Source organism: Scatophagus argus, chromosome 9 (assembly GCF_020382885.2).
Source record: "Scatophagus argus isolate fScaArg1 chromosome 9, fScaArg1.pri, whole genome shotgun sequence".
NCBI lineage: Eukaryota > Metazoa > Chordata > Actinopteri > Scatophagidae > Scatophagus > Scatophagus argus.
The window spans coordinates 13,256,742-13,267,632 of record NC_058501.1 but is presented as its reverse complement, the minus strand read 5'-3'; the positions used below and the strand labels follow the sequence as shown (position 1 = coordinate 13,267,632).

The window sequence follows — 10,891 nt, the reverse complement described above, 5'->3', positions numbered from 1 at the left end:
GCACTTGCTGTGTTGTGCTGAAATGAATGGCTAAGTCAGGAGTGGAGTGTTGCAATAAGATTGCTGAAGGAACAGGAGGGAGACATTCATTTCACAGGTGCAGAGTGGAATCAGTGCTGGTAACATCTCATGCCATGTCTGCTCCTTATGTATCGAGGCAGCGTTTTCTCTTGGCTTTGTGTGCATACAAGAAGTACATAGTGTGCCCAGTGGTGATGAATAGTACAGAAATGATAACTAGGATGCCGAAGTGCTGTGGCTGTGGGGCGGAGATCACCATGATGAAGTGAAGCAGATCCATCAGATAATTCATAGAGCTCTGTACCCCGTTCACCACACCCCTCTCTGACTCACAGATGTTCTCCTGCAGCAGCTGGGTCACTGTCAGGTCAAAAGACCAGAGACCTAAAACACACACGTCATTTGGAGTTTGAAAGTCAACCTGGCTATTAAAATAGCCATTTGTCATAAGAGCTCAATGTTTATTAGGCTCATCACACAATTTACAGGAATAGTTCATTAGAGCCCCACATATACTTTTTTTAATGTGATACACTTTTTATCAGGATTCTTAGTGTATAATTATTAAATATTGAAAGTGTGGGAAAATTGTGGTTATGCCACATACCATGTACAAACACAACACTACTGGAGAAAGGAGAAACACAGTAATTATAATAAATATATAACCAGCATAAGTGCTGAGTGGCATATTTTACAGTTGTTGTGCACAGTGCTCTCTAGTGGATAGATAATGCAATGGCAATACTACTGAAATTACTTTAACAGTGGCTATTTCCCTTACATAGCAATCTATACATGATATGGATCAGGTTCTAATGCTGTCAGGATTCCCATGCATTGTATATTAATATAATATATGGACTCATTAAAGTTTGATGTCATTTGAAACCAGTGAGCTTTGGATGTCTTATCTACTCACCAACGCGTGCCGTGATGACGCCCAAAAATAGCAGGATAATGGAGATGTACGATTCTGGCGCTGTGCCTGAGGGCACGTTGTCAAAAAGCACAGTGTTATTGGTCCAGTGGATGGAGGAGCGGTCGGGTAGAAGTGGCTGATTGCTGCCTCCCCTCAGAGGGTAAGTGTGCTTTTGCCTTTGGCTTACCATCCCTCCAAGCTCAGTGGAGGAGTTGGAGGTGATGTCGGGCATCAGCAAGCTAAGATCCATGGGGCTGCCAGGAGCAAACACTGAGCACACACACAGCAGCAAGCAGCCCAGATGGAGGCAGCTTGAGATGATGCCTGTGTTAACCAGGCCATAGATCTTCCTGAGTCTGGTGAACATCAAGGTGCCCATCAGCCCTGTGATAGCTGATACACCCATCAGCAGACTAAGGAGGGAGCCACTTATGCCCTGAGTGTAGGCATAGCCAGTGGTGATGCAGTCAAAGCCCAGGACTGTGGTGTAGAGGAAGGCTAGACCCATTCCTGCCAGGAACACTGGCTGGCGGTAGTAGGCCCTCCAGCCGTCCTTACAGGTGCTCACCAGCCGGCGAAATCTCCGGAAACACAGCGGCAGGTTGGTCATTTCTTTTAGGTAGAGGCTTGTGTTGCAGTTACCTTCTGTCAGAGGTTGAGGTTGTGCAACATTACCTTTGTTCAATGAGAAAGAGGAATGTCATTCATCACTTCTGTTCTTTACTTTCTAAGATCAAATCTTCAGTGGGAGTTCTGCATGTCTTCTGCTCCATGTCACTTTAGAATCCACACCATCTGTCAAATACAGACCATCTACACTAATCTACACGGACTGCAGGGGAACCCATAGACTGTGGCTGCTGTACACAAACTGGGGGTTTGTCTTCAAATAATGATCGTTTTTATTCTGTGTTGTGGTGTCTGTGTGATTGTCCATTACTGTAGAACTGCAGTAATGAACTTTGAGCTGATGGCTGCAGGTGAATTATAGAATTGTATAATTCAAGTGGGATCTATGTTTTCTCTACATTACCAACTAAAAGCAAGCATTGTTACATGTTTTAATCTGATGCACTCCTCTAAAACTTCATTTTTATTTTTTATGTCTACAAAATCACTTGACATGTGTAGTATCATGCTAAGCAGCTTTATGCATGTGTTTAGTAAATCTCAAATCATTCTAATGTTAAAATCTAGAATATAGAAGTAGTCCAAAACAAAAAAAAAACACAACATTGATTAGACCATACCTTGTGACCTTCTTCTCCTCTCCATCCTCTGCTGATACATCTGAGCCTCCTCCTCCACGGGTGGTTTGATTGACAGAGCAGGGACGATGCGGTACACCCGTGATAAGAAGAAAAATTCCACAATGAGAGACACGAGGTTCCAGCCCAGGATGAAGCCGCAGCCAACTACATTGGAGGCCAGGGTCATGACCTGTCCCACTGCTAGTGGGGCCAGGATGTTAGTCACCTGATCTATTCGCCTCATGGTTGCATTCATTCCTTTTGTTGGGATCAAAGACACAGAGGTTAATGTGCGTCCACCGGACGACTTTCGGCAAGATCAGAAACGGACCAATACCAGATATTCCCTGTAAGCCAAATAATCCATCATGCAGAAGCAGGGGCGCAAGCCTGTGACAAACATGAACTACAAGCTAATGCTGTTTGTGCATTCACAGAGAATGAAGTCCTCCTTACCAGCAAGGTGACCTCGGTTGTAGCCTGTGATAACCACAATCCAGTCCCTCTGAATGGCAATTGTCAGTGCTGTGCTTGCAAGGTTTGCCACATCTGCCAGGACGATCACCACCGTATAACAAACCACCTTGTGTAAGTTTTGTGATGCAACATGTTACTATGACAGCAAAGAGTAGCCACAAGCTCAGACACAGAGACAACAGGGACACAGTACAGAGGGAACAACAACAGCAGCAATATTCGGTTTGCAGATAAACTTCTTATCAATTATGAAATATAATTATGAAATGTAATTATTAGTCGGGTATGTAGTGTCTACTCACAGTAAGCCATCCATCCCAGATCTGTTCAATCCTTTGCTTATATAAGAACACCAACATGAGGACAATGCTACATACTGTCACTGAGATGTTCTGAATGAAAAGAGACGCATGTGCAACTAAAACAGGGGACAGAAAAACAGTTTCAGACCCTCAGAACATACATGATATATTCTGTAAAAATAATAATAATAATAATAATGCTGGCTTTTACAGATATGAGTCAGTGGCTGTGAACCTTGTCCTTTGAGTCTTGCTGGTCCTGGTAGCTATCAAATCAAGCACTGATTTACACTTGAGACATCAGGGGAATGCAATTTACCACCCAGTGGGATAGAAAGCCAGCAAACGTCTGGGCCCAAGATTGAGATCCACTGATCTATATCGCTGTTCTGTGGTATACTGCATGCTACAAATTTTCAAATGGGTGTGAAATTATTGTGTATACCTTTATTCCTGGGATTGCGATCAACCCAGTCTCCAATCAAAGCCCCAAATAGGAGCACTGACCCAGCCACTACCAATCCAAACACAGCAGTCAGCAGCAGGTTACGGCCGTACAGCTCAATCAGGAACACAGAGATTGCAAAGTGCCACATGCGGTCACCCTGTTTAACACAACATAAAAGGTCATCATTATGTGTTGTTTTTTGAGGTGCTGTCTGTATGCTGTCACACAGATTACAGTAAGTAGACTACCTGGCAGTTATTTAAGTTTCGATGTCCTATCTATTTCTCCAGGAATCTGTTTCCTCAGGAAATGATTCTTACCCACATTGACAATGCTCCACTGACATAGATGAGAAACTTGGGACCCTTGAGGTAGATAAGAGCTGAACCTTGTGAGGAAATGCATGAAAATCAAATAAGCACACGTCATATAGGCTGCAACCTCATTGCACAAATTCAAGTTGGATTTAAAATTGAATTCACCTGTTATACTCCTAGCTTTTTTAGCTCTTGCATCCCTGATGTTGTCGGACTCAAACTCGACTACAACCCCACCACACTGGGAGGCATCTGCTCGCTGGGACATTGCCTAGAGTAGGATCAGAGGTAAAAAACAAAAACGTTGAACTTGTTGCACCCTTGTCTCCTTTGTTGATGGTACAGTGTTTCCTTATTGTAGATCACGGCATTGCTTAATGATGTTCAGAAATACACTAAGATTATTTTTTGGCTGCATGAATGTTAAGACCACTTAAAACATGATTGGTTATTAATTTATTAACATTCAAGAATGCAGTTCTGAAGAGGATGGCGCAACACTATTAATATTAAGTACTCATCTAATTTCACATCAGTCACACACTCACACCGAATTTGTTTTTAGTGTTTTTTCAGAAATCCTAGAGACTAAAGTAATGACTATCAGATTGTGACAAAAAAGAAAACAGTAAGATTCTGTCAACTATTTAGATATGGCAATACTGAAAATAGCATTAGCTTCACTCTGTAAATGCAGTTTTAGACTAACAACAATTAAAGCTCCCATAAGTCAATGCAGGGTGAGTCACCTTTGCTCTGATGTTACACTCAATCCTTGCTGTTGTTCCTCGATGATGTGTCTTGTGCCATATATCCTACATTGGGATGCTAGTCTTTCCTGAGAGCTGGAATTCAAGCTGTAGTAGTTTGAAAGGCTTAATAACATCACAGTGTTGAAGTGCACCATTGTATGAAAGTGCCAGAAAAGCAGAACAGGCAGAGGGACAACAAAGGCAGCCAGCATATTCCAAAGCACGTGACATTGGGTGGACAATATCACTGTCCACCCACACCACAAAAAAGGACAACCGTGTAACTTGTATGACTCAAAATACACACATGCGAATGGTCAGTGAGCACATGCATGCAACCTCACAAGCTCAGTCCTCCATACGCCCACATGCACTGTTGACATGCAAAGAAGTTACATAAAGGACACATCATGCAACACTACATCACTCCTCGCACTTGCAGGCAGCAGGAGGTAGAAAGCAGATTATTTCACATGACAAAAGCTTTTCCCTGCAGATGACAATGTGATGTACAAGATGATGCATCATAATAAGAAATCATGGCCACAGTGCTGATGTTCACAGAGCGTACATAAACAACACTGTTACAAATGAACATAAAAAACAAACCGAATTTTTTGTGAGAATTAATAATACTCTTATCACAAACCATTCAGAAAAGTTAGCCATCACTGTCCTTTTGTTCCCATTCAAAATGCAAACACAGGAAATTAACTGTTGTCTTCTTTTATTCAAATATTAACACAAATCTGATATTCCGCTCAAGCCTTTGATATTTTGTCATTCATATTTTTTTCAGGGATATTGTGTGGCATTGATTTGATCTTGCCGATGCTATTTGCTTTTCCTTCACCAATACAAATACACTGTGTAAATTAAGACAAAATTCATGTGTTTTAATTAAGCAAATATACTGAAATTACAACTGATGCGACCAATATACTACACTGTTTAATTTAAACTAATGTAATTAGAAGCTTGCAATACCATACTATGCAAAAGATAGAACATAAAACATAATACTTGCAACATAAAAACAATAATAATCGATAAAGCCATTTTTTTCCAAATGAATATACACAATGCAAAATTATTAAATGATAAAATATCTGACATGTACCACTGGTAGTTCTTACCACAGATCAGATCAAACAGCAACAAATTTCCATTTACAGTTCATTTGCGTATGGGTTTTGGTTGTGCATGTTCATGATGTGTTTCTTCAGGAAGCCGGTGAATTTGTAGAGGGCCACAGAAGGAATGGAAACAACAGGGAGGACACATAAGAGCCCACAGATAGCACTAACCCATCCAGGATAGTGCTGAACATCAGCCAGGGGGAAGTACACCTTGGGAGGTAATGGAGTGGAAAGTCAATGTTTTTTGTTTTGTTTTGTTTTTTTTACATTGTGTGACAGATTTAACATATTTTACACAGTGATGTTGAAGAGCAATTGTAAAATCTTTCTCACGTAGTCTGGGTTCCAGGCGTTATATGTCGGTTGCTGTTCAGCTGAGGTTACGACGTATGCCACAAAAACCACGAGAAGCATGACTGGACTGATGAAGCGCCAAGTGGCCTGCCAGTAGATGTTTGGTCTATGACCTGTCATCCATTCAATGTCGTCATTAAACCTGTGGACACATGGAAACACATATCATTCAAATATGCTGTAATATTGTAAGTATAGTTATGACATCACTTACAGGATTACCTGTTTATTCCATAGATGTATGCCACACTGATGATCTCAAAGAATGCTATGATGAGCAGAGGCATGGAGCCCACATAGTTGTTGAAAATCTCCAGCCAGTAGTTTCCAGAGCCCAAAGTAAAGATGAGGGCCACAGCAAAGGATGCGAGGCAAATTAAACCTATGAGTAAACAAAAGAAAATATAGAAGATATAAAATTTCTGTACAGTAATGGATATTTGGATACCTAAACTTGTCAGTTTTTAGTATTGTAATACAGGCTAGTGTTGTCAGGGCCAGTCATTCACAAAGACTATATGAGATTTTTTTTGGTTTACCTGTGAAAATTTCCTTAGGAATCCAGGCTGGAATCACATGCAGGTCCAGCAGAGGAGTAAGGACCCCTTCTAGATTTCCAAACATGGAGGACAGGCCAAGGCTGAAGAGCATGACAAAGAAGAGCACTGCCCACACCTGAGAGCCGGGCATTTTTATCACCGCCTCAGTAAACACAATGAAGGCCAGTCCGGTCCCAGAGGCACTCTACAGGTAGGACGTGATACATGAGCTCATGCACACACATACAAAAAAAAAAAAGAAAATCAAAGCTACTTTAGTGGTAACAGATGGTACTACCTGGTCCAAGAAAGTCTGTAGATCACAGGTCTTTAGATTGAGGCTTTCGACCTCTGAGGGATTAGAGTTGTTGAGATAGTTTAACCAGTCACCGTAGTTTTCAAGAGTTATGTTTTCATCCCCGATGTTAAACGCATTTGTCAATGTTAGTATGTTCCTAAAATCAGCAAGAAATGAAATCAGTCAGTCAACACTACAGTCATTGCTGCTAAACATAACTATGACTATTTACGGATGGGTTTTTACTAATGGTTATTTGATTAATAGTTAAGGTTATTTGAGTAAAAACAGTGCTCTTAATTTTTTATGTTGCTAATATTGAAGTGACAGCTATGGTGTAGTCATAGCAGTCACATTGCTCTGGGATCTGACAACTTGGAATTACATAATCATCAGCTGCACATTTAATAATAATACTGTATAATAATCAAGTTGGATATACTGTACTATGGCACGTCATAATTACCTCGATGTTACGTACCAGTTTTTGCAGTTGTTGTAGTTTTCATTCGCTTTAAATCCAAGAATTGCGAAAATAGGAATCGATGCATATATCGATGTAAAACTGTTCACACATCCAACAATTAGGGCATCTTTCTCACAGTTATTCCTGCAAGCATAAAATAGTGTCTTTTAATTTTACCTTTAGAAATTTTGTACAAATGCATATTCTCTTTCATTAGTTGAAATGTGTTCAGAATGACCTTACTTCTGAGCATTGTAACTGGAAAAGGCAATAAGTCCCCCAAAGGCCAAAGATAAAGAGAAAAATATCTGAGTAGCAGCATCCAACCAGACCGCAGGATTTTTCAGTGTTTCCCACTGTGATGAACACATTAATTAGTTAGATATCAGATTTTAGTCATTAAATTAGTTCAATAAGAAAAAAAATATGACAAACTCACATTTGGCGTGAAGAGATATATTAAACCATCGGTGGCTCCAGACAGAGTCAAGGCTCTGACCAAGAACATGGTCAAAACAAGATACGGAAAGGTAGCTGTGACATAAATAGCCTGTTGAAATAATTTCAATGTTGATAAAATGTTTCACATTCACATTCATCCGTGCATTAATGCAACCTCTATGAGGATGCAAAATACATGTGAAAATTTGTTGAGCAACATTATTGGTGAGTCCTGCTTTCGCTGAACTTTTTTTTTCAGTTTTTGTAACTGTAAATGACGTAGATTATGTTGTTTGCCTGGTGAATTTCTGTCAGCGATGAAGCTGAAGCCAGATTTTACTTTGGGATGCACTTCTGCCTTTCGTTCTCACATCACAGTGGCTGATTAGGCAGCTGTATTTATACTTGCATTGTGTGAAACAAAGATCTATTTTATATTCATGGATGTTTTATCTGTGTGAGATAAAACCTTAGAAATGGGACCAACATTAACTACTGGTATCTTGGATATAAAGATATAACAAAAAGATATAACAACGAAAATCATTCGTCGCATTAAATCAAACAGGTAAATTACCTTTCCAATAGTCTCAATTCCACGTATGAAGCAGATGTACACGATGCACCAAGCAGATGCAAGACACAGCACAAGCCACCACTGTAAGGTCCCGCTGGTCTCGATGTTTGGTGTTATGTTCAGTGTTTCACGATACCAAAAATAATTCACAGATGAGCTCTTTTCACATTCACTCACATAGCCTGCATCAAAGAGATTGTTCACATCCTGATCAAATGTTCATATCCTGATCTGCCTTTTAATTTGGTTATTATTCAGCATTATTATTGTTGATTTGCATAGTTATGATGTAAAAATTACCGGTATGGTTCAAGTTTAATGGGCAGTCCCTCCAGGGAAGTGGACTTTGAAAGGAGTGGAAGAAGTACCAGAGGATCCAGGCCAGTATCATGTTGTAGAACAGGCCAACTAGGAAGGATACGATCATGGAAGCCACACCTGTGTATATGTTATTCACCAAGAAAGTTCTCTATGTTATGGATGGCAGTGATGCAAGAGCAGTCATACAGAGGTTTTGCTTTGTTGAGCAGTACATTCCCCATTGTTTTGCTTCCTTTTGGTAAATTCCGAACTTACTCCATTGCTACCAAACCGTCTCACCTAAACCCCCCATATATGGGGAAATTGAATTCCACACGCCCACACTTCCCATGCGGAGCCGTTGTCCGATGGCCAATTCCATATGCAGCAGAGGAAGTCCCTCAAACACCAAGGCAATGGCATAAGGAATCAGGAAAGCCCCTTGAAATTAAGAACATTTATAGGTGATAATATTGGCCAATATTATTTTAAGGACTGACAATCAAACAATAAACATGACTTTTTTCAGCAAGCAATTTACCTTCACCTTAGCAAACATCGGCACTGTGTTTACAGCTGAAGGTCATTCCGCTCCCATGTACTGGACATTTTATTATCAACAGTCAGTGCTTTATCATAATCACACAATCTACTGTATATTTTGCACACCACTATGTGGAGTAGTAAAACCATTTGCTACTATGTTTAATCGATAAACAAAGTATTCAGTAAACTATACAAGTTGCTATGAAGCAATGAAGAAAATGAATGTGTGAGAACTTTTTATTAGAGAAAATCCTACAGTTAAAAATCACTGAGGCATCATCTCTGTCCTAAAACAGATTAAAATCCCTCTGGACAGACACAATTCTAGTTTGACCTCCACCTTAAAAATAAAGAAGAAAAATGAGTTTTTTAGATGAAAAAGCAGAGCAAGAACAGAGAGTGAAAAGAGAATTCACCAATTAGGACCTGCTGACTCACAACAGTCACATAAATGTTTTAAGTGAGCTACATGTGGAAATCAGTTTTGCCAGTATGTCTAATTATGCAGTTAGAATTTTTTTCCAATTACTCACTGTAATTGTAAGTATTAATCAAGATAATTATGTTTATTTTATGTTGAAAAGTTGATTAGTGAAATGGTCAATTGTGTACTGGAAGGATAATTACAGCATGAAACATCATAGTCACATAATATCTGTAACCATGTCTCAGTCATGACACACACAGTAATACAGGCAGTGAAATGGTGACGGTTAAAGAAAGGCTAAAGAGAAAACTCTGGTGTCTCAGAGTGTGTTTATGTTGTAATTTATTTCCAAGAAATGTTTTTTGATATTTTCATAACTTACAAGAAATTATTAAAAATGTTTTTAAAATGACAGCAATAATTCAGTTTCTTATTTTTAAAGCTGACAATTGAATGTAAAACATTTCTTATCATGGAAAGCCACATGAAAAGCCAGATTTGTGTCCAGCTTTATTTTTGATGTTGACATTACACAGCACACTGTAAATGAAAGGCTCTTACCTCCACCGTAGACTTGACACAAATATGGAAATCTCCACACATTACCGAGTCCCACGGCAAAACCTATGCAAGTTAGCAAATACTGAACTTTATTGTCCCATTTTGGTCTCTCATCAATCTCTTTTGGCTCATCTATCTGCATTTGCTCAGCACTTTCAAGCTCTCTATCCATCACTTGTTTCTGTATATTTTATGAGGTGCAAATCTTTTTGTCTGCGTGCTTGTCTTTGACTTTGTCTGAAAAGCTGGGAGGTCCTGGTGACTAGTTACGTGTTTTGTATCAGGAGGTGAAGGGGCAACTTTTTCCTTATCAGCCTCATTTTTCCTTGGTTGGTTTGTTTAATAAAAAGCCCTTTGAGTGAAGTGACATGATATGATGATGAAAACAGACGATAACAGCTGATTGTAATGCGACCCATTATAATAGATGGAAAAAATAAAAAGAACCCTGGGAGAAAAAGTGTGATCGTAAGCAAGCTCTTTCAATTTGCTACGTGATACAGTTTACATTGCTTTTATTTGCAGACAGTCTGGGTTATTTTAGTCAGTGGTGTTTATCGAACACCACTTAAACAGGGAAAATAAAACATGTAGTGTCGATGGAATTCCTTATCAGTCTTAATCTCCAAAACCACTATTCAAAATGTCATATAATAGTAATTTATTATGTGAATCATATTCAAACTAGTCAGTCAAACAGTCACATCTATTATTTTTAACAGAAAATCAGAAAACTCATAAAGAAACAAAGTCT

The 10,891-nt window shown here is 39.4% G+C and overlaps 3 protein-coding genes across 3 annotated transcripts in view; 1 reads left to right on the top strand and 2 right to left on the bottom strand.

Annotated features, from left to right (window-relative positions):
- Nucleotides 1–145: 145 nt before the first annotated feature.
- Nucleotides 146–4,005, bottom strand: si:ch211-254p10.2 (solute carrier family 40 member 1). The gene is made up of 8 exons (XM_046398793.1): nucleotides 3,903–4,005; nucleotides 3,741–3,808; nucleotides 3,418–3,577; nucleotides 2,973–3,088; nucleotides 2,650–2,776; nucleotides 2,194–2,451; nucleotides 944–1,618; nucleotides 146–405 (listed from the first exon to the last, which is right to left on the bottom strand). Exons 1-8 carry the CDS (start codon nucleotides 4,003–4,005, stop codon nucleotides 146–148), a joined length of 1,767 nt encoding a protein of 588 aa, XP_046254749.1.
- A 1,501-nt stretch (nucleotides 4,006–5,506) lies between these two features.
- Nucleotides 5,507–10,769, bottom strand: LOC124064378 (sodium-dependent neutral amino acid transporter B(0)AT3-like). The gene is made up of 12 exons (XM_046398792.1): nucleotides 10,138–10,769; nucleotides 8,904–9,044; nucleotides 8,604–8,741; nucleotides 8,304–8,485; nucleotides 7,725–7,835; nucleotides 7,529–7,641; nucleotides 7,301–7,429; nucleotides 6,820–6,976; nucleotides 6,522–6,726; nucleotides 6,205–6,364; nucleotides 5,962–6,124; nucleotides 5,507–5,838 (listed from the first exon to the last, which is right to left on the bottom strand). The coding sequence occupies exons 1-12, from the start codon at nucleotides 10,307–10,309 to the stop codon at nucleotides 5,659–5,661; spliced, it is 1,851 nt and encodes a 616-aa protein (XP_046254748.1). The 5' UTR covers nucleotides 10,310–10,769; the 3' UTR covers nucleotides 5,507–5,658.
- Nucleotides 6,604–10,891, top strand: part of fhod3b (formin homology 2 domain containing 3b) — a 92,733-nt gene continuing 88,445 nt past the window's right edge. The window contains exon 1 of the mRNA XM_046398785.1: nucleotides 6,604–6,732. The gene's annotated coding sequence lies outside the window, so the exon portion shown is untranslated. The remainder of the gene's footprint in view (nucleotides 6,733–10,891) is intronic.